Raw genomic sequence first — 25,025 nt, 5'->3', positions numbered from 1 at the left:
TGAGAGAGAGAGAGAGAGAGAGAGAGAGAGAGAGAATCCCAAGCAGGCTCCATGCTGTCAGTGCAGAGCCCTACGCGGAGCTCAGTCTCACAAACCGTGAGACCATGACCTGAGCTGAAATCAACAGTTGAACATTTAACTGACTGAGCCATGCAGGCAATCCTGAAGAATTCAATCTTAAAAAAAATCACGTGACTCATAAATGGCAGAGCTGCATTTCAAACCCAATTCTGACAAAGTTCAAGATCTGAAATCCCTACCTTAAACCACTTCTCCTCACAATGAGAGAAGAAACAGGAGTCTGATGCGATTGGTACAGAGATTTGCTTGCTGATCCTTTCCCCCAAGCACCTCTGTACGTTCTCTGAGTACCAGCCAAGCCACATGACCAGCCTCTTCTCTTCTTGGCAAGTTCCTCCACAGTGTCCCTCAGCCTCTGACAGTGTAAGCCTCTGGCTGATGGCTGCTGCCCCAAGGAAGTGATAGCCATGGGCAGGACCACAGCACCAGAGGGACACCTTGCATAACCAAATCAAATGAAAATCAAACTGGGCTCCTGTCAACTAACTGCAGAAATCAATCAGTGGTCTATGCAGTATCTACCGAATGCCACTGTGGGCTCAGTGGCAGCCAGTCTCTCATTACAGCCTGGAATTTCAGTCCTTTCCTTCTATCTTCCGGTTTAAGGCATCAGTTGACTCTCCCTATATCAGAGGCTCTGACTTTGGGTTCATAGCAATCCACTCCCAACCAACATGTTGGAAAAATCACCCCCTAAATTCCACAGGGAAGAGTTCTATTTTAGATACATCTCATGTTAATGAAAGTGTTTAATATTCTTATTTTTCATGAAGTTAAATTTTTTAGACCTAGGAATACAGGTTTTTAGCACCCATTCATGGAAATAAGACAGGTCACACAGGGAGTAGCTACACTTTTGCCTTTCACACCCACAAGGACTATAATAAACATGAGTTTGACATACAGATATAGCCAAGGTATGCACAGAAATTAATCCAGCTCTTTTATTCCTCGATCAGAGCTTTCCAGGAAGTCAGGCTTAATGATAGCTGCGAAGAGTGAGAATGTTAGTCAACCGTGCTTATAAAGTTCAGAGCAAACATCCAGAGAATATGGTGCTGGCATGGTTCACACAGGCAGCTGGGCACAGTCATACACAAGCCAGGCCTGTCAGAGCATGGCCCCTTGGGGACTTTGCTGCATTCTACTCCTTGCTACATCTGACCAAACCGCCTGATGTGGAGCAGGGCTCTCTGATGGACTCCTGTCCATTTCCCTATTCCCTTGCTATCAGCACAACACATTCTTCCATCACCAGCTATTGTTCAGAACAGCATAGTGCCTCTTGCTCCAACCAAGGAAGCAGCTGGGTCAATGGCTGAGCAGAGGAGAAGGGAGGGTAGGTCCTAAATGTTAAGAAGCCACAAAATGGTCCTTTCCTTTAAAAACGACCTCTTGTTAGATGCTGGCAAGGATGTGGAGAAACAGGAGCCCTCTTGCGCTGTTGGTGGAAATGCAAACTGGTGCCCCTCTGGAAATCAGTGTGGAGGTTCCTAAAAAAAAATTAAAAATAGTACTACCCTATGACCCAGCAATAGCACAATGAGGAATTTATCCAAAGGATACAGGAGTGCTGATGCACAGGGGCACAAGTACCCCAATGTTTACAGCAGCACTTTCAACCAATAGCCAAATTATGGAAAGAGCCTAAATGTCCATCAACTGATGAATGGATAAAAAAGATGTGGTTTATATACACAATGGAATACTACTTGGCAATGAGAAAGAACAAAATCATGCCATTTGCAACAACGTGGATGGAACTGGAGGGTATTATGCTAAGTGAAATAAGTCAGGCAGAGAAAGATATCATATATTTTCACTCACATGTGGAACTTGAGAAACTTAACAGAAGACTGTGGGGGAAGGGAAGGGGAAAGAAAATAGTTTCAAACAGAGAGGGACGCAAAACATAAGAGACTCTTAAAAACAGAGAACAAACTGATGGTTGATGGAGGGGCAGGGGAGAGGGGAAAATGGGTGATGGGCATTGAGGAGGGCACTTGTTGGGACGAGCACTGGGTGTTGTATGGAAGCGATGAATCATGGGAATCTACCCCCAAAACCAAGAGGACACTGTATGTTAGCCAACTTGACAATAAATTATATTTTTAAAAAATATACAAAAAAAAAAAGAAAAAAAATGACCTCTTATTTTGGGGGAGGCCAAGGCTCTCCAAAATATAGTGGTCAACATCACCAATTCAATCTCCGATGATGTGAATCTGGTAATTCTTACACACAGCATGTGGCTATCAAGAAGTCAAATGCTCTAAACATTATTTCACATTCCACAAATTTGCAAAGTTTACCAAATGATTAGACAATACAGAAAATACCAGTTTTTATTCATATTCAGAGACTAAGAAACTAAGGATTTAAGCAGTATAACTTTGAATTTTAATTTTGAGAGTTTCATGCTTTAAGGTGGGTTCTCACTGGAAAATTGGAAAGACCTGATATTTAAGGAAAGGAGCTGGGAAAAGTGATCTAGCTATGCATATAATCACTAGTCAGAGTTTTCGTAATCTAAAGTTCAATGTCCAAAGGGGCAGAGAAAACTTGGATTTGGGATCTGCAGGCCTCATCATACCTCTCTATGTCTGTCAATATTTGAAATGATTTAATCAGGTAGGTGGGGCACAGATAAACGTGGTGTCTATCTGTGGGGGTTGGTGCTGGGTGACTGGTTCTTTCCATGCAGGATGGTAGGCAGTGGCTGGTGCAAGGGGTACAGAGTTCAGTCACTTGGGAAAAGGTTGACAAGACTTAGGAAGGGCATCAGCCTCTTAGACATTGGTGTGTAGGACAGATTTCTGACCTTGATGGCATCTGAAGCAGAATGAGATCTTTCCATCCACGGAGAAAGCCCATAAATCAGGGGGCTTAGAGTAGGACACATGGATGCTCAGGGCTTCTTTGAAGCCACTGGGTTCTAGCTTCTATAGCTGCACAGCTATTTCCCACTGGAAGGGGGTCCTAATTCAGCCCCCAGTCTGGTTAAAACAAGATAACCGATCCCTAGTGACAATTGTGGGATATGACTAGAGAAGTCCGAGGTCAGGATTTACATTCTGGTTCATTCATTCACTCAAGAAATAAATGAAGATCTACTGTGTGTAGGGGAGGGGGATATAGGGAAGAGCAAAACATCCTTCATCGATTTTAAGGTTTGGTGAGTTTTAAATCCATGACACTTTATTACACAGGTACATGGGGGTCATTTTGTTAATCATTTACTTGAAAACAATTAGGTTGCCTAGTTCAAGCCCAATCCAGACTTTGTCACATAATTTAAAACACAGATGTCATTACAACCTCATTGAGAACTGGGACACACAACAAATGTTACTTTTCCTATACCCTGATCCTACCTCCCCTTCCCATCCCCTTGTCCAGCCTTTTGGTGAGAGATTCTATTAACAACATCCTAAAACATTTCCTTCATGCTTGGGACATGATCCACCATGATTTGGTACGTGCAAACCTGCCAAAAAAAATGTAATGAAGACACTGTAATGAGTTAAGGTTAAGGCTTAAGGCCAGTAAGTTGTTGTATAAACAGAAGCAGAGATTCCTGATAGATGTATCTGGTGAAATACTGTGGATTCATTTGAACAGATTTGAGAAATATGAGCCAGAGAAAGCTCTGATTTGCAGCTGAGGCTGAAGAAGGTCTCCAGGCCCCTGGCCCTTGTGGTCTGTACAGTTACCACCAGCCAGGCCACCACAGAATCCTAGCTTTGTATGGTCAGATGCATCAGATTTCAAAGTGTGTTTATGTTACACATCATTACCGCCTTTACGCTGCTAACTACAGATCATAAGGAAGCTTCTCTTTGGGTTTGAGAATGACACTGTTGACAGCATTACTTCAACACCCATACAAGTGTTGGAAAAGCCAAAACAGGAAGGTGATGCCTGCTGCTTGTGAAAGATGAGGGTCGTGGCTGCTGGGGACTGCCTGATGACAAGTTAGAAGCACAGGCTATGGATAAGCTGGCAGTTAAAAGGAGCAGGGGCTAGGCCTTCAAAAATGCCTTTGTTGCTGGCTCTGAAATGCTTAAAATTCTATATCATATAGAGATTAAAATTAAGGTTTAAACTGAATTAACCCTGGGGAAATAACTCACTGACTTAAATTCCCACTGAGGAGAAAACCATCAACCACAGGTTCTTCCCAAGAGGGTTTTCTAGGGAAAAGGTGCTGGGTGGTTGAGGAATGCTGGGTCCCATGTCGTGGAGGACGATCTCAGGCAGAGGCTGGCTGGGCTGGTCCAAGCTGGTGCGGACTTCTGCACAGCCAAACGTGGGTTAGCCTCCAACCAGAGGCAGGAAGCCCAGTGTGTCCACGAATAGAGGCTCTGGCCACATATCAAATCTATTATATCAGCCTCGCTCCTGTCTACCCCATAACCAGAGCCCCAGTTTAGACTACCGAACCAAAGTGGTGGGGATACATTTTGCATACCAGGATTGGCTCATCCCGAAAAAGTTGGAGTCTGAGGTGGAAGACTAGAAGCACAGTCTGTCACTGGCATGCGTGAATTGAATGTTCCAGGTTCAGACTATTCCTGGGCGGTCCCAGCCCTTTCATTTACTAATTAGCTGAGGCACAAACCTAATCACCCACACTGCCAGTTGCTTTGTAGGGGTGAGTCACTTAGCTATGTGTAAGCCTGACCGACCTCCCAGATTGTGCCCGGCGCAGGGCTTTGCTGCTGTCAACTTATCCCGCATATATTTCATTGTGCTCCATGAGGTAGGTACATACTCTGGTGATGATATAATATCTGGGGGTATGTTCAGGTCTCAGGATATAGGCATGAATGTCCGGAGTCATGAATGGGGAGACAGCCAGGCCTTTGTTCCATGGCAAACCCTCAGAGCACAGTAGCCTGAGCCATACCACAGCCACATGGCAGAGGCGGGAAGCTAGCTGTGCAGCCCAAGCTGGGCACGGGCAAGAGTTCTGGAAAACGGTACAAAAGGAAGGAAGCTTAGATGCCCTGTTATATCAGTGTCAGTATGTCTCCTCCCTTACAGAGCAGCTCCATGCAAGTACCACTTCACTGCTAACAGTCCAAGCTGTGTTCTGGGACTTCCCCGTATTAACAGTGAGTCATTGCTGATGCTGATAACCTTAACTAAAAATATGAGAACTTAGAGATGGATGGAGGAAGAAAGGTCTGACAGTTCCTGAAGTCAAAAATGCACACATAATTGGGCTCCAAGTACCGACGATTCTGTCTCCTCAACATCTCTGTGATCCATCTATTTTTTTTTTCATCACAACCATCACATTTATATCTTCTCTCTCCTGACCTATTACAATCATCTTCCTCTACATTCATCTCTCTCAAATTCACTTCCATCCTATTACCAGTAGTATTTCCAAAGTGAAAACCTAGCAGTGTTATTACCCTGTTTAAAACTCTTTTAGTAACATAAGGGGATCACAATTAAATAATGTTTACTTGTCTGTCTTCTCTTCTATAGACCATGGGCAATCTAAAGGCAGGAACATAAATTTAAAATTCATCCTTGGATCCATAAACCGGCCAGGAGGAGGTCAAAGTTTCACTCCTCACAGATGACATGATACTCTACATGGAAAACCCAAAAGATTCCACTAAAAAACTGCTAGAACTGATTCATGAATTCAGCAAAGTTGCAGGATATAAAATCAATGCACAGAAATCGGTTGCATTCCTATACACCAACAATGAAGTGACAGAAAGAGAAATCAAGGAATCGATCCCATTTACAGTTGCACAAAAAAAAACCCATAAAATACCTAGGAATAAATCTAACCAAAGAGGTGAAAAATCTATACACTGAAAACCATAGAAAGCTTATGAAAGAAATGGAAGAAGACACAAACAAATGGAAAAAGATTCCATGCTCCTGGATAGGAAGAACAAATGTTGTTAAAATGTCAATACTACCCAAAGCAATCTACATATTCAATGCAATCCCTATCAAAGTAACACCAGCATTCTTCACAGAGCTAGAACAAATAATCCTAAAATTTGTATGGAAGCAGAAAAGACCCCGAATAGCCAAAGCAATCTTGAAAAAGAAAACCAAAGCAGGAGGCATCAAATCCCAGACTTCCAGCTATACTACAAAGCTGTAATCATCAAGACAGTATGGTACTGGCACAAGAAGAGACGCTCAGATCAATGGAACAGAATAGAGAACCCAGAAACGGACCCACAAACGTATGGCCAACTCATCTTTGACAAAGCAGGAATGCATATCCAATGGAATAAAGACAGTCTCTTCAGCAAGTGGTGCTGGGAAAACTGGACAGTGAGATGCAAAAGAATGAACCTGGACCACTTTCTTTCACCACACACAAAAATAAACTCAAAATGGATGAAAGACCTCAATGTAAGACAGGAAGCCATCAAAATCCTTGAGGAGAAAGCAGGCAAAAACCTCTTTGATCTTGCCCACAGCAACTTCTTACTCAACACGTCTCCGGAGGCAAGGGAAACAAAAGCAAAAATGAACTACTGGGACCTCATCAAAATAAAAAGCTTCTGCACAGCGAAGGAAACAATCAGCAAAACTAAAAGGCAACCGACAGAATGGGAGAAGATACTTGCAAACAACATGTCAGATAAAGGGTTAGTATCCAAAATCTATAAAGAACTTATCAAACTCAACACCCAAAAAACAACTAATCCAGTGAAGAAATGGGCTAAAGACATGAATAGACACTTCTCCAAGGAAGACATCCAGATGGCCAACTGACACATGACAAATGCTCAACATCACTCATCATCAGGGAAATACAAATCAATACCACAATGAGACACCACCTCACACCTGTCAGAATGGCTAACATTAACAACTCGGGCAACAACAGATGTTGGCGAGGATGCGGAGAAAGAGGAGCTCTTTTGCATTGTTGGCGGCAATGCAAGCTGGTGCAGCCACTCTGGAAAACAGTATGGAGGTTCCTCAAAAAACTAAAAACAGAACTACCCTACGACCCAGCAATTGTACTACTAGGCATTTATCCAAGGGGTACAGGTGTGCTGTTTTGAAGGGACACATGCACCCCCCATGTTTATAGCAGCACTATCAACGACAGCCAAAGTATGGAACGAGCCCAAATGTCCATCGATGGATGAATGGATAAAGAACATGTGATATATATATATATATATATATATATATATATATATATACACACGCACACACACACACACACACACACACACATACATACACACACAATGGAGGATTACTTGGCAATCAGAAAGACTGAAATCTTGCCATTTGCAACTACGTGGATGGAACTGGAGGGTATTATGCTAAGTGAAATTAGTCAGTCAGAGAAAGACAAAAATCATATGACTTCACTCATATGAGGACTTTAAGAGACAAAACAGATGAACATAAGGGAAGGGAAACAAAAATAATATAAAAACAGGGAGGGGGACAAAACATAAGAGACTCATAAATCTGGAGAACAAACTGAGGGTTACGGGAGGGTTTGTGGGATGGGGGATGGGCTAAATGGGTAGGGGGCATTAAGGAATCTACTCCTGAAATCATTGTTTCACTATATGCTAATTTGGATGTAAATTTAAAAAAATAAAAAATAACATTAAAAAATTCATCCTAGGATCCATAAAAGTGCTTGATTAAAACTTGATGAAAGACTGTTTTGTGTCATCATCTGCAGAGGTCTGTGCTCACATCTTCCACTGGCACCATTTAAATTGTTGAGGCCAGGAGCTCCTCAGCCTGGTCTGCTACGTCCTGCTAAGCTCCAGTGTGGAAGCGGTTTGTGATATCAAGAGGACCAGGTGACACAGGGTTGCTGATGTACATGGATGCAGGCTATGGCATGACAGCAGAATGAAAGATTTCTTCTTGCCTCCTGGTGACAGTGAAGACAGCAGCAATCTAGAGCTCTGTGGAGGTTATCTTCACTTTCAGTATGCATGGAAAGCCTAGAACTTCTTGAAATCATTTGATAGGCACACCATTTACTGGTTACCAACTATAACCATGACTCTAATCCTTGCTTGATATATATCCTACAGGTCTTGGCAACTTCTCAGGGCCCTGTGGGGCCTCACTGTCAGGGTGGGGGGAGGGCTTATTAAAAAAAATACAATGTTCCTTCCACTGGGTCATTATTATTTCCATTATTTCCTTCTCATTAGCAATGAGAAGAGAGGTGTCTTTTTTTTCCCCACACAAGTGCTGTGTCAGTTTGTGTAAGTTTATAAAAAATGTTTAAATATATGCAGAAAATATTATTTTGAGGACCCTGATTCCTTTAGGATGTAGCATCTCACTCCTAGTGCACATTTCTTACCTTGACTGATACAGAATGATGTAGCACCTTTTAATCTGCCGATAAAATACTAATTATGTGCTTTGCCTGCAATCCATGCCACATCCACACACATATATATAATGTACATTATACATAAATATTATAGATGCAATTTACACATATTACACACACACACACACACACACACACACACACACACACACACACATTATGTCCCATCATTAGGACTTATGCATGGCCTACAGCTTTGAGAAGAACTATGACTTGCAGGATATGCTTTACACTCTGTCTCTTCTCTTTCTCTCCAAATACCATCTTCACTCCTCAAGACCCAGCAAGACCTGCCTTTTCCACAAAGCTTTTGCTATTGCTAAGCCTTCTATAATTTAACTCCAATCTATTGACCTAAGTTTACTTCCGAAGTGAATAATTACAAATGGAGTGCTCATGTGTAGCACACTCTGGCCAAATGAATCATATGCCTTCTGCAAAGTAAGTGCTCAAAAAATAGCTGTTGAATACCAAATGTGTAAAATAGAACCACTCATTGCCTGATACAGTGTCTGTACGTGGGAAAAACTTAGTAGCTGAATGAGTTGTTCTCCATGTACACCTTCTACCTACACCTGTGTGCTTCCGTTTATGTTGTTCCTCTATCACATCGGCTATTCCGAGAGTCTCCTCCTGCTCTTCTCAGCCTTTTAAAGTCTTAAACAAGTATTGTAGTTCTGCTGAGTAACACCGACCTCCTTCTTGAAGTTCTAATTCACTACAGCAGGAGGTGACCCTCCACACTTCACTCCTCCTAAGGAGTGTAGTTCGGGGCCACTATTTCAATTGTTAATAGGCATGGTCTTACACGGCAATTCTTTGTGCAGGTTCCTGATCTCTTAACTCATGGTAACTTCCTTGAGAGAAGAATCACTATATTCCTCATAGCCCTAAGTTGAATCTTTGAAAAAAGAAAGCTCTAAAAAAATATCTATACATTAAACTTGAAGTAACTATTCCAGTCCATCTTCATTTACTCTTTTTCAGAACATCTTGACCATATGTATTCATTGCACAATTTAGACCTTAAAGCTATACAGTTTCTCATTAATTTCTAGAAGTTCCTTATGTCCCAACTAGACTGAAATTCTTCAGGGCAGGGGCTAATATGCTCCCATGTTTGGTTGCTGAGGTCAAAGAGGATGCTCAGTTGTGGACTGACTGAAGTAGCAGAGATGTGATCTAATTTATAACAGGCACTCCTTTGAAGAATATTTCAAAATCTTTATACACATTTCTCATTAAAAGTCATCATCCCAGGAACATCAGTTCTGATGCAGCCAGTTGACAGTTTAACCTGTGAAGGCCCTCTGAAAATAAGGCACTGCTGGTCATTCCTGATTTTGGGGTAAGAAATTGTCCCGGAGACTACGTAACTGGTCATGAGAAGCAGATGTAGAGACTAATATAAGGATGAAAGACAACAAGAGGGCACCTATTACAACATCGGAGCTAACACAATGGTGCACTGTTCCATGTTTAGCTCTCATTAAATTTCTCACAGGGCAATTAGACATAATGAAAAATCCTCTCAGGGCCGGTATATTTCTAACCACTCATCTGCCCAAGCAAGAAAAACCCTGCTCCAGGCTTCAAGTGCCAACCTTCCCTAGGCATAGAGATGTGTCATCTTTTACCAGCTCCTAGGTAACTTTTCTCCAAGTAACACTTGCCACATGCCTTCCTCAGCAGTGTCACATCTTTCCCTGACCAAACTGATTTCAAATGAATGGTTTCACGGTGAAACTACAGTGGTAGCAGGTTTTTGTTTTTGTTTTTTTTTTAAATTCTTACCTGTATGTTTAGTCTGCCTCATATACTGGGAGACAACATAAGAACAATTTGGCTACAATCTGGACCTGGCAGAAGAAGGACCACATGGCCCCCGAATGTCATCTGAGATTCAATCCACGTTGTCACGTGACCCCTCTGGCAGAACTCATCAGATAGATGGCCAGAACTGGTAAACACACTCATGTGCGTGCACGCTCATGTTTGAACATGTTCATCTACACCTTCTTATGTAGACATCATACTCATCCATAACAATCCCCAGGCCATTTTAAGGTAGAACCCTGGAGTAGCCACATATTCCAAAAGAATTTTGGTTAGCCCACTAAATTAAAAAAAAAAATTTTTTTTAATTTAAAAAAAATTAAAAAAAATTTTTTAAAAATTAAAAAAAAATTTAAAAAAAAACAGAAGAAAAAAGAATTTTTTTCCTTTGCTAAATTACTTATTATGTGTAAGTACTGGTAGGCTACATGATTTGTTTACAATAAGCCAATGCGTTTTCTTATCTCTGTTACCCCCAAACAGAGCAAACAAAAAACTATCAAAAAGCAAACATAAAACCAGTTAATGGCAGTGTTTTCTCCACTCTCCTTATGAAGTTAAAGGTTTATGTCAAAGCTAAAATGTCAAAGCAGCTGAAATAGATGCTCTTCGCAGCCTCTCTAGGTCTAAAATGTAACTTGAGCTCTACTCTTTCAGCTGGGGCTACGTTTTTAATTTTCTTTAAAGATTTCCTTTGCCATACTTTTCATTTCACAGGTTTTTTTTTTTTTTTTTAATTCCTCAAGCCTTGCCCAGTGGAGTGAAAGCTACCTTAATGAAGAAAGTAGAGATTAAACTACCATGACTTTGGAACAGCAGAGGCTCTCAGCTGTAATTCTTTGGCTCAGAACCAGGGTCTAAAACCAGGCATGGGAAAAGCTGCTGACATGGAGCCTGCAATTCTCTCCATGTTTGACTTGCACAATGTTGACATTATAACACCAGAGAGACCCAAAAATATTTCAAACAATTATGACTTCTTTTCTATAAATATTTTAAAATTGCTTTACAAGATAAAATAACGTATTTTACCCTTCTTGTTTTTTTTTACTTTGGTGGCCCTCAGCAGCTCACTACTACAGATTTATTTTTGGCTCAAAGGTCAGGGAGGACATCTTAAGGCACTACCTCTGTTGTTAAACTGTGTTTTCCAACATGAGTTGCCCAGTGAGTAGGGGAGTCAGCTACTCTTAAAGCAACAACTGAATGCAGTGTCAGAGCATAGGAGAAACAGACTTTATTTCTTATGTTGGACACTCAAGCAAGGAAAAAAAATCACGCACTCAAGACAATCTTTTAAAAAGTCTCGTACCCCTTTATAAGCAGAGTTTACTTTCTGGACAGGAACATCCTTCTTCTCATTCCCTTTCATTACTCATTCTCGCTCCAGTTATTTCTGCTGTGAGACATACGTTTGAATGTACTGGGACTTCACTAGGAAGAGTGTATAAAAAAGGAAGGAGACTTATAGAGATGACCAAGGAAATCATGAGTTCTGAGTACATTATTCAACTCTTTTCATTTGTGTCTTCCTTCACACTTTGCCAAATGGTAACCATCCAGAGTGTGAGAGGTGAAATTTATTTGAAACCTGCAATTTCCGTTCTCAGAGAATATGATTCAGAGACCTTAATTCTGAGCTCTGGAAATAGGCGATGATATCCTTAGTCACGGATGAACAGAGTGATCAGTAGGTTAATAACCAACCTTCCAGTGCAATTTCAATATCTCTCCCAGGACCAAGAGACCTGGCTTGCTTTCAATATAAATGTCCTCAGCATGATTTGCAGCATTTATTTTTTGATGTGAAAAGATCAGATGCCAAAACTGTATTCCTCCTAAAACATCCACAGAAAAGTCCTCCCAGTTTATGATTTTAAAGCTAAGACCAGTTTCCCATTTGCTGCTACTTAAAACTTACCTCTTCTAATTAAAGCATCCAAAGAACTTATATTTAACAAATAAAGTTCAGTGTTATTTCAAAACACTGGGGGTGGGAATGGGAAAGTGGAACTCACCTTCACTCCCAGAAAAAGCACTGCTTGATCCTGCCACTGCCAAGGTCAACAGCAGCTGCCAGAAATCCATACCTGTAGGACCTGCAATCATACAAAAAGGAGTAATCATACAAAAAACAGTAAGATAAAAGCAGACCATTATCATTACACACTGTTTATAAGCTGACAAAACCATGAATGAGCTGACATGCATGTCAGTTCCAGAAGGAATCCCAGTAAATCTTTCATTGCCCCAGAGTCTCATATTATTATACTTTTCATAAGGGCAAACAGTAGGTTTGTAATAAATTCTATTTCCCATGTGTGCTTGCCTCAGGAAATAACATGGACACTAGAGAGTTTCCCATCTTGGCCAACAGCCCTAGAAACACTTTACAACAAAGGACCCCCTCCCCCTCCCCTCCCCCCCTCCCACTGCTTCAATAATAGGGCCAGTGTGGTTTCACGTTAATTTGATCTGGAAATAGAAAAACTTGTCAGCAGTATCACCAAGCATAGGGCCTTGAGCTGGACAGGCCATAAAAGGCAAAACACAACAAACCACTTGTAATAGTAAAACTCCTCCAGTGTTTCTCACTGAATAAAGGAGCTCAACTAATACTTAGAAACCCATGCTGATGAGCCATCATGAGGAGGTGTAGCTAGAAGGGAGCAGAAAGGAGAAGGTGAGAAGCACAAGAGAACAAAACACCTGTGCTTCCTAGGTGGCCTGCCTAGGATACCCTGCCTGTCGTGGGTTGTTTTCTGTTTTAGGAAGAATGTGGTCTCTGAAAGGCCCAGGAATGTGAACACCACCCCCCCCCCCCCCCCCACCCCACCCCACCCCCACTCAAAGAAAGGTCAGTTGGAGGCCTTGCTAGCTATCTGGGTGTGGCCACGCCTTAATCCCTTCAGTTTGATGAATAGGGGAGCAGATCATGCCTCAGCCAGCCCACACTTTTACCTGGGGGAAATAAGCTTCTTTGGAATAAATAAGCCAGGTGTCCACTTCGAGGACCTCTGAAGAGACAGGTTTGGGCTGGTTTAACATGAACTCAGCACACTGTCCTTTGGAGAGCTGTTGCTACATCTGACAACTAATGCCAACTACTTTAAAGCTTAGCGGCAATATTTTCATAAAATTACATTACTTACACATCACTCAGGCATACCTGATCATCACATTGGGAGCTCCACCGGGGCCTCTATTGGCCTCATTTTCTCTATGGTACATTCTTGACAATAATGAAATAGCCTTTCTCATTACCCCTAATCAGGCTGAAATGATGAACAAGAATATTTGTTCTCATGGGTAATGGAATGGTGTGGTTCCCAGTAATGGCTGTGTAATTCTGAATAGGTATAAAGTGTGATATTTCAAACTTTCATTTCTAGATAGTGGATGGCCCATCATTTTTTTGTTGTTGTTCCATATGATTTCACATTCTTAAGAATTTCTAAGAAAACACATCTCTACATAAACTGAATATCTTCCTGGGTCTGAATACCCATGTATATGCCTATCGTATAAAGAATGCCCTCAAACATTGCCTCGCGGAGTCACTGACAGAACTGAGTGACACTGCATGTGCACACACTGCCAATTACAGGATTGCACACAAATGTGAGTTGCAGTTATTGTAGCATCCATGTTTTAGGTTCCTAACCTGGAAGGCTCTGGGCTAACGGCCTTTGCATCCTCCTCATCTGCTTTGCAAATGTGAACCACTGAGCGGCTCTCTTTACTGCTAGGTGAATAGGCTATGTGATCCTAGCTGGAAGCCGTCAGCAGAAATGTGTAAAAAGGGCAAAAATAAGTATGTGAAAGGCTGAAAATGCCATCCTTTTGCTAAGTGTATATTTCCTTTTAAAATTTATTTTTAAGTTTTTTTTTGTTTTGGTGTGTGTGTGTGTGTGTGTGTGTGTGTGTGTGTGTGTGTGTGTGTGTTTGTAAGGAGGAAAGGCATCGAGGAACTGGGCTCTGAACAGTGTTAGTTTTCGTAGCAATCCCCCAATGCACTTAGTGTCAGGTAGAGACACCTCCTCTGGCACTTGCTCTCTCGATATCAGGTTGTAACAGAGAGTTCCAGTTCTAGGCAGGGTTTTTTGCTTCCCAACTGAATCAAGATATGAATAGGTCTGCCTTTCTCAGAAGGCTGCTTTCTCTGGTTTGGAAGTCACATCTTCAAATATTTCAAAGACACTTGGCAGATGCCAGAAACAAGCGAGTTTTGCTTCAGATGAATTGTAGTTGGCTCCCTCTCGTCCCCAAACTTTTGAAAGCTGCTGCCTGCAAATGAACTTCACCTCTTTCAAATTTTCACAACATATCTCCATAGAACGCATTCTATCTCATAAAGAAACAAACAAATCAGAGTCCTTAGAGCAAAATTAGCCATACATCTGTTTGCACAGCCCTACAGAAAAGGAGGTATTTAAAACTGCTATTTTATCCCTAGGAGATAAGAACAGGTCACTGCACTGAGAGCACTGCATAGGGCCCCAAGTCTCGCTCCAACTAGGGAGCAGAGAAGACGATGGAGAAGTGTGGCTGGATTCAGGAAGAGCTAACTGCTTCATCCAAAGACTAAAACTCTCCTTCCACTGTTGCTGGCTCAGTGGGGCTGACTCTGAAAGTAGTTCCTTACTGACCGGTCCCCAGAGCCAGCATGTGGCTGGGCTCATGGATATTCTGTTCGATTTGACTAGAGGCTGCTCTCTTCAGTTTTGCAGAACTCCATGTGGCAGCTTCTAGGTGAGAGGAGCCTTCTTTATTAGGTTTAAGCTGAGAGAAAAATGTCCCTAGGAGAGGACAAAGTGTCAACACACAAAGTCTGAAACTTTAATGTAGTTCATCAGTGATGTGCCCATGTGAGAAGGAGAAAGTACCATTATTCCCCTTCCCCACCATAAGTCTCTATGTAGAGGCAGGTACTCCAGAGGAATCTACCAAATTGCACCTTAGCCTACTGGGTTCTTATTTTACAATGTAAGTTTGTAATATTTTTCTGGGGAAAATACCTCTGTAAATTTCTACTGATATTTATGCATTCTTTGGCTATAGCCTCACAGCAAGATTTTCATTTGGGGTGGGGCGGTGGTTGGGTGGGGGAGACAAGTTTCTATTCTTGCATAATGGAACTCACACCATTTTCACTTTCAAAGCCTGAGGCATTTTGCCTGCCCATGCCCCCAACCCCCACTTCCACAAGGGAGAGCTAGCTGAAAAGCAGTGTAATCCGCTGGTGTGAGTTTTCATTCTATAAACTGCCCAGCAGAGGAGACTTCCAAATCACAGTTAGGCCTGTGATATACTGACTTTTATTCCTCGGCTATAAAACGGTACATAAAGACGTGAGAAGAGATGGAGATTAAACATGATATTTTTTTCCAATATGTTATAACCAATTCCAGGCCAAGAAAGGAATCGCTTCCATTTTTTTTTTTAATCTTAAAATGAGCAAGTAGTTGTTGAATTCTTAGTTCTAGAATTGTGCAGGGCACAATGGAGAATACAAAAGCAATCACAATCATGGTTCTCTACCCCAAGAATTAGGCAAGACAGGCACGTGAAATTATGAAAAGAGGAAGTGTACCTAAAAATGAAAGAAAGATCAGAGTGGGGAAATAACGAGCGACTGAATGACAGAGAAGATTGTGCTAGGTAAGGACTAGTGGGGGTAGGATGTGAACATGCATTATGGGTAAGAGCTCGGATGGTACAAATGTCCTGGGTGTGGCTTTGGATCTGATTAGCTCAGGGCAGTAGTTGGAATGAGCTGGTGAGATAGAGAACAGGTTTGAAACTATGAATAAAGGGGAATAAAACTGGACTGGCAAAGGAGGACTAGCCCGAAATAGCATTTCAACTCGTATTAATCAGAAAGTCACTAGTTTTGGGATAGGCAAAGCATGTGTAAAATGGATTATTCTTGGGCTAAATCTGCCCCTCATACTTTCCTCATTAAGTATCACTGAGAAATACTGACAAGATATGGTGATGACTGGATACAGAAGATGATAACACATGTCTATTGTAAATGGCTGAATATATGTGTGGAGGAAAGATGGCGCTATTGATAGAAATCGGAACTTTGGGATCGGAGCTGTTTAGAAAGGATAAGATCACATGACTGTCTTGGGATATTTGGTATTAAAGTGATTTAACAGTGATTGAAAGACTTGTGGAAATGTTAGAAATGTCTGGTAGGAAGATGAAGGTGGGAGACCAAAGACTGGGAGTGAGAATGAGGTCATTACTGGATTTTAGAGATATTTACATAGAGAGGATGAGTACCAGATGAATTTAATGTGAAGACTAGACTATTTCAGGAAGAACCCCCATATCAACTTTATTAAAAGTAATCTTAAAAACCATGTTAAGCCATATAAGGGAACATGTGTTCATATCTGGTTTGTAATTTGGCAGGGACAAAATGAACCACCACCCACAGTTACCTACACCCTCTGATTTGTATCAAGTATTTAAAAGGAAAGAGGTCAACAGCATCCCTAGAAGAATGATGTTAGCATATTTATATATAGGAGGAATAGTATGGAAGATTAAGGAACTGGTAGCCCTGTTAAGGCAAAATACCAGAGTGGCAGCTGAATTGATAGAAATAATATATCCCCAAATTTTCATTTTACTGAACTAGCTATTCTGATACCAAAAAAGTAAGAGCTGACTAAAAAATCCCTACAGAAGCAGAGGTGTTTATATTGCAAAACCAAGACTCTAGTTAGATAACCTAATAAATGTGTACTTTCTGATGCAGGTGTTGATTAGTAATGAAATATTGCAAAACTGAATCGAGTTGATTTCCTGGTGAAGCTGTGCTAAGAACTCAATGCTGAAAAAGAGGCTAATCCAAAAGAGTATTTGTAACAACCCATTGTAATTAGTACTGGGCACTTACTTGAATAGTTTGCATTTGTTCGTGTCATTACCCACTTTTTATAGTGGTGGTCACTTGAAAATTGTTCAGACCTAAAATGCCTAAGGTCATTTTATTTCTTTCCCGTTAGTGAGACAGAAAAAGTTCACAAACATTACTGACTTCACTAGTTTTGCTGAGATTTCTCTCTTCTCAGAATCTAATGGGGAATACAGGATAGGAAATTATTTTAAATGTGTAATGTGTGAGGGAAAAAGGCCTTTCGGAATATTATATATACTAAGTCTCCTTTTTTATAAAACATTTAAAGCATAGATCATATGTACCTGCATTAACCAATTCAGTTACCAATTCAGTGTCCGTGGTGCATTGGAAACAGGGTTAATGTAACTGAGGAAATAAGTATGCAAAATTTTTACAAAATTTCAATTAGATAGTTTAATTAAGCATTTAATTAAGTATATTTGGGACAGGTTGAGACGTGAATCTAGTGAATCTAGATTTTTATGAAATCTAAATACAGATCAGTATTTCTGATGAAATGTTAGCATTCAAATTAAGATGTGCTATAAGTGTAAAATATACACGGATTTTAAAGGCTTAGTACAAAAAAGGGATGCAAAATATTTTGACAAGGCCTATGCTTACTATATGTTAAACTCATATTTTGGATTGCTGGGTTAAATAAAATATATTATTGAAAACTAATATTCCTTGTTTCTTTTTATTTTTTAAATATGATCAGTAGAAAATTTAAAATCACAAAAGTGGCTTTCATTATATTTTATATTTCTCTTTGACAACACTAACATATACATATTATGGTTTGTATGCTTGTACTTGCATTCAGAAACATTAAACTGTTACAGTGGGCATATATGCTTTTGTAACAAACAATAATAAAAAATTATATTTCTAATGATGTATCAAATCCTGTGGTTATATTTTAAGAGGTCGTCCCAAATGCAGAATGATGGGGACTGAAGATTCGCTGAAGAATTAGGCATGATTATTTTTGTAGGCTTTTTTTTTTAGGGTACTCAGTATGCCTTAGTTTACCTTTAGAAGGGTGACAATTCACACTGTATCTCTCTTTGAGTCATAGACAGTGGTGCACTGATAAATGTGTAACAACTGTCTCTCTGGAATTTAAAGAGAGGGAGAGAGAGACAGAGGGAGAGACAGAGAGAGAGAGAGAGAGAGAGAGAGAGAGAGAGAGAGAGAGAGAAAGAAGGACCATGATTGGTAGCATTTACCACTTTCTTTGGTATAAATACCTTCACCACGGCTGATTTTAAGTTATCAAGTCACTGAACCTGGATTGCCTGAAGTCACTGAACGTGGACCCACAAGCTAGTACAAACGGGACCCAGCACACCATCAGCTCAGGAAATGAATGATGTTATCTAGGCTCCATGCAGGTGACAGGTACAAAGATTAATCTGCTGACATTGATAGAAGATGTAAGAGACAGGACTACTGAGTGGACCCTGGACACAATTTCATTTGATGTCATCTGTTTTACTCTTTGCTGATCATATTTAGTTAATAATCATTGACAGATATTTTCCCAAGTCTTTAGAAATTAGCATCAGCCTCTACCATAAATGCCATCTTTGATCATCATTTACAGAGAGGGTGAGCTTGGGGCTAAGTGCATGTGTTCTGGAGTCAGAGAGAGCTAGGTTCAAATCCTAGCTTTACCAAACCTGTTTACTAGTCTCTAATATAAGGATGATAATCTTATTACCTTTTTCATAGGAAAATCAGGAGGAGATTAAATGAGATGTTCTATTGAAAGCATTTTACATGTATCCAATAAATAAGTTCTTTATTAGACTCTTTCTGATACTAGTAATAAATAGATTATGTTTTGTAATGCTTCCATTGGGTGGATTGGGGTTGGCGCCCTCATCTATATATCATGAAATAGAAGCCTAGGGAGGTGGTAAAGCAGTCAGTAAATATGTTCTCGGGTAGCCACAACATGTACCACTCACTTCTTCAATCATGCACTTACATCACATAAGGGTCCGAGGAAAATGAAGAGTCATCATAATGTAATGTGTGCATCTTCTGGGATAAAGCAGGAATGCTGCTCATTTTTGCTTGGGTGTATAGGCAATTGTACACCTTTGACATGGATGCCCAGTTGTGGGAAAAAATCTAGAGGTTGATTTCACCCGTAATTACTATCTCAGCTGTTGTAAAAAAAAAAAAAAAGTCTATGCTGTTGTTAACTGGGTCCAGATCATTTGTCTTGTGAATCATGCATTTCTAGAGATGAGAACTGGGTAGATGAATTCCAATGATAAGAGGCTTGACTTCAAGCTAGGACTTTCCCTGTGAGAATACAAAAAGCAGCTGGGTTATAGGAATTTTGGTATTAAACTCTTCCTTTCTGGAGAAGTGAAACAATACAGGCCTTTTCAGCACTAAATACTTAGTGCTGCCCCTATCTTGGTCTGCATGGGCATTCTGCTAGGAGTGGACCTTTATTGGTGCATGGGCAACCTGTTTGAGTTTATTAGTAAGATCCGGTGGCACTTTGCAGTACCTTGACATAACAACTACCCTTGTGGATGGTGGCCAAACTCACCCAGCTTGACTCACTTGGTGCATTCACTGATTCACAATGTGGGTGTATCTCTCACATGAAAGAGAAAATCAATTGCATAGGTACGTATTTGAACAGTGCGTTCCTTTTTATATCATACTTTATACCACTGCACCTACAGAGTCATTTTTGTTTTTCCAAAACAGAATTTGAAAAAGCAAGTCTCTTACTGGATTTCTGCTGTGTCTCTCTCTTTTCACAAGTGGCTTTTTTTTAAATCATTTATTTTTTTAGTGTGATACATCATATAGAACATGGAGAATATACTTTAAACAAAGTTGAAGATGTTGGAATTTCTTTCAAACTCTCAGATAGAAATTGGTTTTGTTTTACCTAATTTAATAGGAAATGGATAGCTGTTGAAGACATGATCACAGTGAGTGAAGTCTTCAAGCAAAAACATTCGTTACCTTGATGAAATGATAATCTGACAATGATTAGTAAAGTAAGTCAGTGCACTAAAAGGACTTACTAACAGACCCAGATAACATATAGAGCAAACATTGGGAGAAACTCTTCTTTCCTTTCATCAAGTCCAAAACGAACTTGTTCTTTTAAGGCAAACAAGTTGAGAAACCAAGAGTGAGGCAATATGATCTTCTGGAAAAAGCATTTCCAGAGAAGGTGTCAGCAATCCCAAGCCTTGGTGCCAGCCCGACACTGCCTGACCTGGTAACTCAGGCACTCATTCAATCATTGTGGGCCTCAGTTCCCTCATCGGCATGCCATCCGTGATTTTGTGGTAAGCCAAATCCCAGGCTGCGCAATGTAATGAAAGCTGCCATTCTTTGAGGACTGCTTGTCCCGACGCTGCCAGGCTCCTTGTCCTTCTCTTCTTTTAGCTGTGAGTAACTGGGGGCAGGAGGTCTGCCTCACGTACACGTTGTGTCCCCAACAACTAGCCTTGGGCCTGACATAGAGTAGATGCTTCCCCTAAAAACTGCCTTATTATTTCATTCAACTTTTACAAAGACTCTGTGAAAGACAGCCTCATTTTAACGTTGAGAATACAAAAGTTTAGAGGAACTTTGAGAGGTTCCATGAATCCCCCGACAGAACCATGCCCAGAGTCTCCAAGGCCTGTCTTCACCTTCCCATGCTGCACCGTAAATATGAAACTAGGCCAACCGAGCACATGAGCAGAGTACCAGTGAGGCAGGAAAGCTACAGAGGGCAAGAAAAAAAGAAAGAGGAAAAGTTTGGATTCGAATTATGGACAGGGTCAGACCACAATATTTTCAGTGCTCCGGCCTGTCAAGGGCGGTAATAATTCATAAATGCTGACACAGTAGGTTCTTTAGGAGTATTGCTCAAGGGATATAATATTCATCTCTAGGCCTTACAGCCTCCAACAGCACCTGGCCTACTTGCGGGTACGTTACTTAAGAGCTATAAAGTGTGCGCTTTCCATGACATGGGGCATCCCCCCACCTCCTTTAAGCCTATATATATAAATAGAAAGGAGTCTACTTGGCCAGACTGACTGGCTGCCAGATAGATGGCAGACACGGGGCAGATCAATGTCAAGTCTCAGCTCCAGGAAGTTTATAATATACCGCTTCACTCTTCGAGATCATAGGACGTGTAACAGTTTGGACTTGGACCATTCATTGTTAATAGCTTTAATAGAAGATGTCCTCTAGGACAGTGCTGGGTCACAGAAATATAATGTGAGACACAAGTGCCAGCCACATATGTACTTTCGAATTTCCGAGTAACCACGTTAAAAAAGAAATACATAAAATTTTAATTTTTTAATATTTTCATAAGATATCCTATTTACCCCAATATATCTAATATATTATTTCATCATATAGTAAATATGAAAAGCATTGAGGTATTTTTCATATGGAATCTTTGAATCTAGTGTGTATTTCACGCAGCCCATCACAAGCCCATCTGGCACAAGCCAGATTTCAAGTGTTCCACAGTCACATGCAGTTAAGTGGCTACCATGTGAAAGTGTGCAGCTCAGGGACACAGAGACTGTGGGTGTCCATGTGGCCAGCTCCCTGGCTACCGCAGAATGTATGTGCGCTCATTACTGCTCATGAGCAGAATAAGCTGCTGAGAAGGGACCTTGAAACAGTCATTTTTCAAGATGTAACAGTTTCTTAAAGTCCTGGAAAGAAATAAGTCTTGCTACGAAACCAAGAGGCAGGATGCTCCAGTCCTTTCTTACATCCATTTTACATATAATTACCGAGCACTGAAATCTACGTACAGTTAAATCATAAACCCTTTGCTTGTGGCACAGAACTGGCACAGAGCACCAGATCTGTCACTGGTTATGGGACTTTCAGCAAATCATTTCTCACCCTCAGCCTCAGCTTCCTTATCTTCAAAACAGAATGTCTGGAGCATATCAATAGTTCTCAGCCTTGACTGCAAATTAGAACCATGTGGGAAACAAACAAACAAAAAAAATGCCCTGCCTTTACCATATATACAACAGCATAGCATCTCTGTGGTGGGGCCTGAGTATTAACACTTTAACATTTGTTATGTGATTCTAAAGTGCAGCTAGGGTTAAGAATCACTGACTTAGTCCAAACCAAATGTGCTATGATGTTTCAGTCTGTGCAAACGGAGCTCATATGCCCCAGGGAGCCTTCCTCAGCTGAGTGGAGGGAGAGAAAACAAAACAAAACAAAACAAAACATCAATCTTTCTCATCCAGTCAACCAATAAATGTAATTTTTGCAATAGAAAGCCTTCTATGCCAACTGGGGTTGAAATACTAAATATAAAGGTAGGAAAAGAAAATATTATCCCATGAAATGGCAAGATAAAAAGAATACATGTAATGGATGAAATCATTCACAGATAAGATCACTCAAGGAATGATGAAACATTATTTCAAAGTGTTGCTGATGAGGTCCCCTCAAGATGACCATTTCTGGGTTTTCAATCAAACGCTAATTTAGGTACTTCCCTAAGGGAATTCTACAGATGTAATTAAGGTTACTAATCAACTGATTTTAAATTTTTTTTTTCAACGTTTATTTATTTTTGGGACAGAGAGAGACAGAGCATGAATGGGGGAGGGGCAGAGAGAGAGGGAGACACAGAATCGGAAACAGGCTCCAGGCTCTGAGCCATCAGCCCAGAGCCTGACGCGGGGCTCGAACTCACGGACCGCGAGATCGTGACCTGGCTGAAGTCGGACGCTTAACCGACTGCGCCACCCAGGCGCCCCTAATCAACGGATTTTAAAATAAGGAGATTATCTTAGATCACTGAGGTGAGTCCATGTAATTATCCTATAAAACAGAAGTAATCAATGAGATGTGGCGGAAGAGGAAGCCTGAGAGGTGAGAAATGTGAGAGAGATTTGATGTGCTGTTGCTGGAGGGGATGGCATAGAAAACATGAGATGCAATGCAGGCAGATGAAAACAGGAGCGAAAACTGGCACCTAGCTGACAGCCATCAAGGGAGCAGAGAAGACAGTCCTACAATGACAAGGAATTAAATTGGGTTAGCAATCTTAAGGAGTGTGGAACAGAGCCCTAAAAAGTTTTTTTTTTTTTATTTCAGCATTCTTTAAGCAGAGAATTCAGTTGAGCCATGCTGTGTCCAGACTTCTGACCTACAGAATTGTGAAGTATTAAATGGGTATTGTTATAAACCAATACATTTATGATGATTGCTTATGGAAGCAATAGAAACTAACACAGTCTCCAAAAGTCTATTAGAGAGTCCTAGGTTGATTTCCTAAACATCAATCAGGAAGATAATTATCCAGTCACCTTTGAAACATGTCCAAGTGAATAAGGGCCTTTTTCCAGAGCACAGAAACTTGTGACTTGAGAGGCAATCTAGTTCAATCAATTAATGATGGATAAGGAATGCTAAAAAAAAAAAAAAACTTAGATACCAAATAATCTGTGGCTTTGTCTCCTCCAACTATCCTTGGCCAAGAGCACTTTAATCAGCCAACAAGAATGTGCCAATATGGAAACAGGTACAACAATCTCTCAGAGCTAGGTGATGCTCTCACCTGAAGTCATTCAGTTCCCTCTATTCCAACTCTACGATTGCCAAATGAACTTCTGATTCTTATCTTACTTTCTGGGTTTCTTCTCTTTCTGGATAACTAACACAATAAATAGCTGAAATGAAATTGCTTGACAGATGAAATGGAGCATAAATGAATGAACTGGCATTCTGGTATACTGGTCCATCTCTTGAGCTTGGCTAGTAGAAATTGAATTCCTAGAGTCTAATCACCTCTGGGTCATTTGATGGAATTTATTTTTTGAACACATAGATCTGGACATGAGATGATCCCAGGGAAAGTGAGAAACACTGCGAGCACTTGTCTGAATTAGTTTGTTGGCCTTGCTTCTCATCTTAACCCCAGGTTTAGCCAGGGAATTAAAAAACAGATGATGTGTCAATGGGAAGGTAAATCAAAACAAAGGTCAAGGTCTATGACAGAATAGGGTAGGGGGAAGACAAGGATAAGCAGCATTTATTTTATGGAAAAGGTGGTTTGGAAGGGGGAAGTACAGGCTATCTTTGCAACATGTCCTTGTAAATTTAACATCTTGGCTCAGGAGAGCCTGTTTTTAGTCCTTTGCATTAAACATTTAATTCCCAGGAGCCTTGTGTTTACCACCCCATGAGACCACAACGTAACTCAGGAAATGGAAATTCAATGAGCTGGCCATGTTTCTCCTAAATCAGTTGGCTGGTGGAGGATGACTGGAACAAGCAGGCTGAGCCAAACCCTGACCCACTCACTAATGAATCACAGAGACTGTCCACCTACCAAGAAGTCAAAGAAACAAACACTTCAGTGCTTTTCCATTGTAATCTCTTTGGGTGATTTCAGTTTCATATCTTGTAGAACAGTAATACAACATTTATCTTCTAACCTGAAAACTGATTCAAATGAATTTTTTTTGTACCCAACCTCTTGTGATCATGTTACCAACTAAAACTTTACTTCCAAATGAGGAAGAAAAGCTACAGGGAATCCCCAGGGTGGCAGTTTATATAAAGCCTCATGTAAATACTGCAGAACTAGAGAGCAGGTTCCCCAGACATAGGGACTAATACCCATAAGCATCTGAAATAACTCCTGCCCAAATTGAACTCAGCACCTCCTACCTGTCCCCAATCTCATTCCTCACATTCCCTGTCTTGATTGATGAGGTTAGGGTTCTGCAGCTACCTGAACTAGATACCTTGGTTACCCCATCCCTTTTCACA

General features: G+C 40.8%; 1 protein-coding gene across 3 annotated transcripts in view; it reads right to left on the bottom strand.

The window, feature by feature from the left end:
- GHR (growth hormone receptor) overlaps positions 1-25,025 on the bottom strand; it is a 272,938-nt gene that overhangs the window by 131,684 nt on the left and 116,229 nt on the right. For 2 of the 3 annotated variants that reach the window (XM_040496277.1, XM_040496270.1), the window contains exon 3: positions 12,313-12,393. In XM_040496277.1, the coding sequence (XP_040352211.1) occupies positions 12,313-12,382 (70 nt within the window). In that variant the 5' untranslated portion in view covers positions 12,383-12,393. Of the gene's footprint in view, positions 1-12,312; positions 12,419-25,025 lie in introns of those variants that run through there. The other variant, XM_040496262.1, reaches the window with a different exon arrangement.

This window comes from Herpailurus yagouaroundi, unplaced genomic scaffold (genome assembly GCF_014898765.1).
Source record: "Herpailurus yagouaroundi ecotype Mexico unplaced genomic scaffold, PumYag 29, whole genome shotgun sequence".
Classification (NCBI taxonomy): Eukaryota; Metazoa; Chordata; class Mammalia; order Carnivora; family Felidae; genus Herpailurus; species Herpailurus yagouaroundi.
Note: the sequence above shows the minus strand (reverse complement) of the source record. Positions and strands in the feature narration are given on the sequence as shown.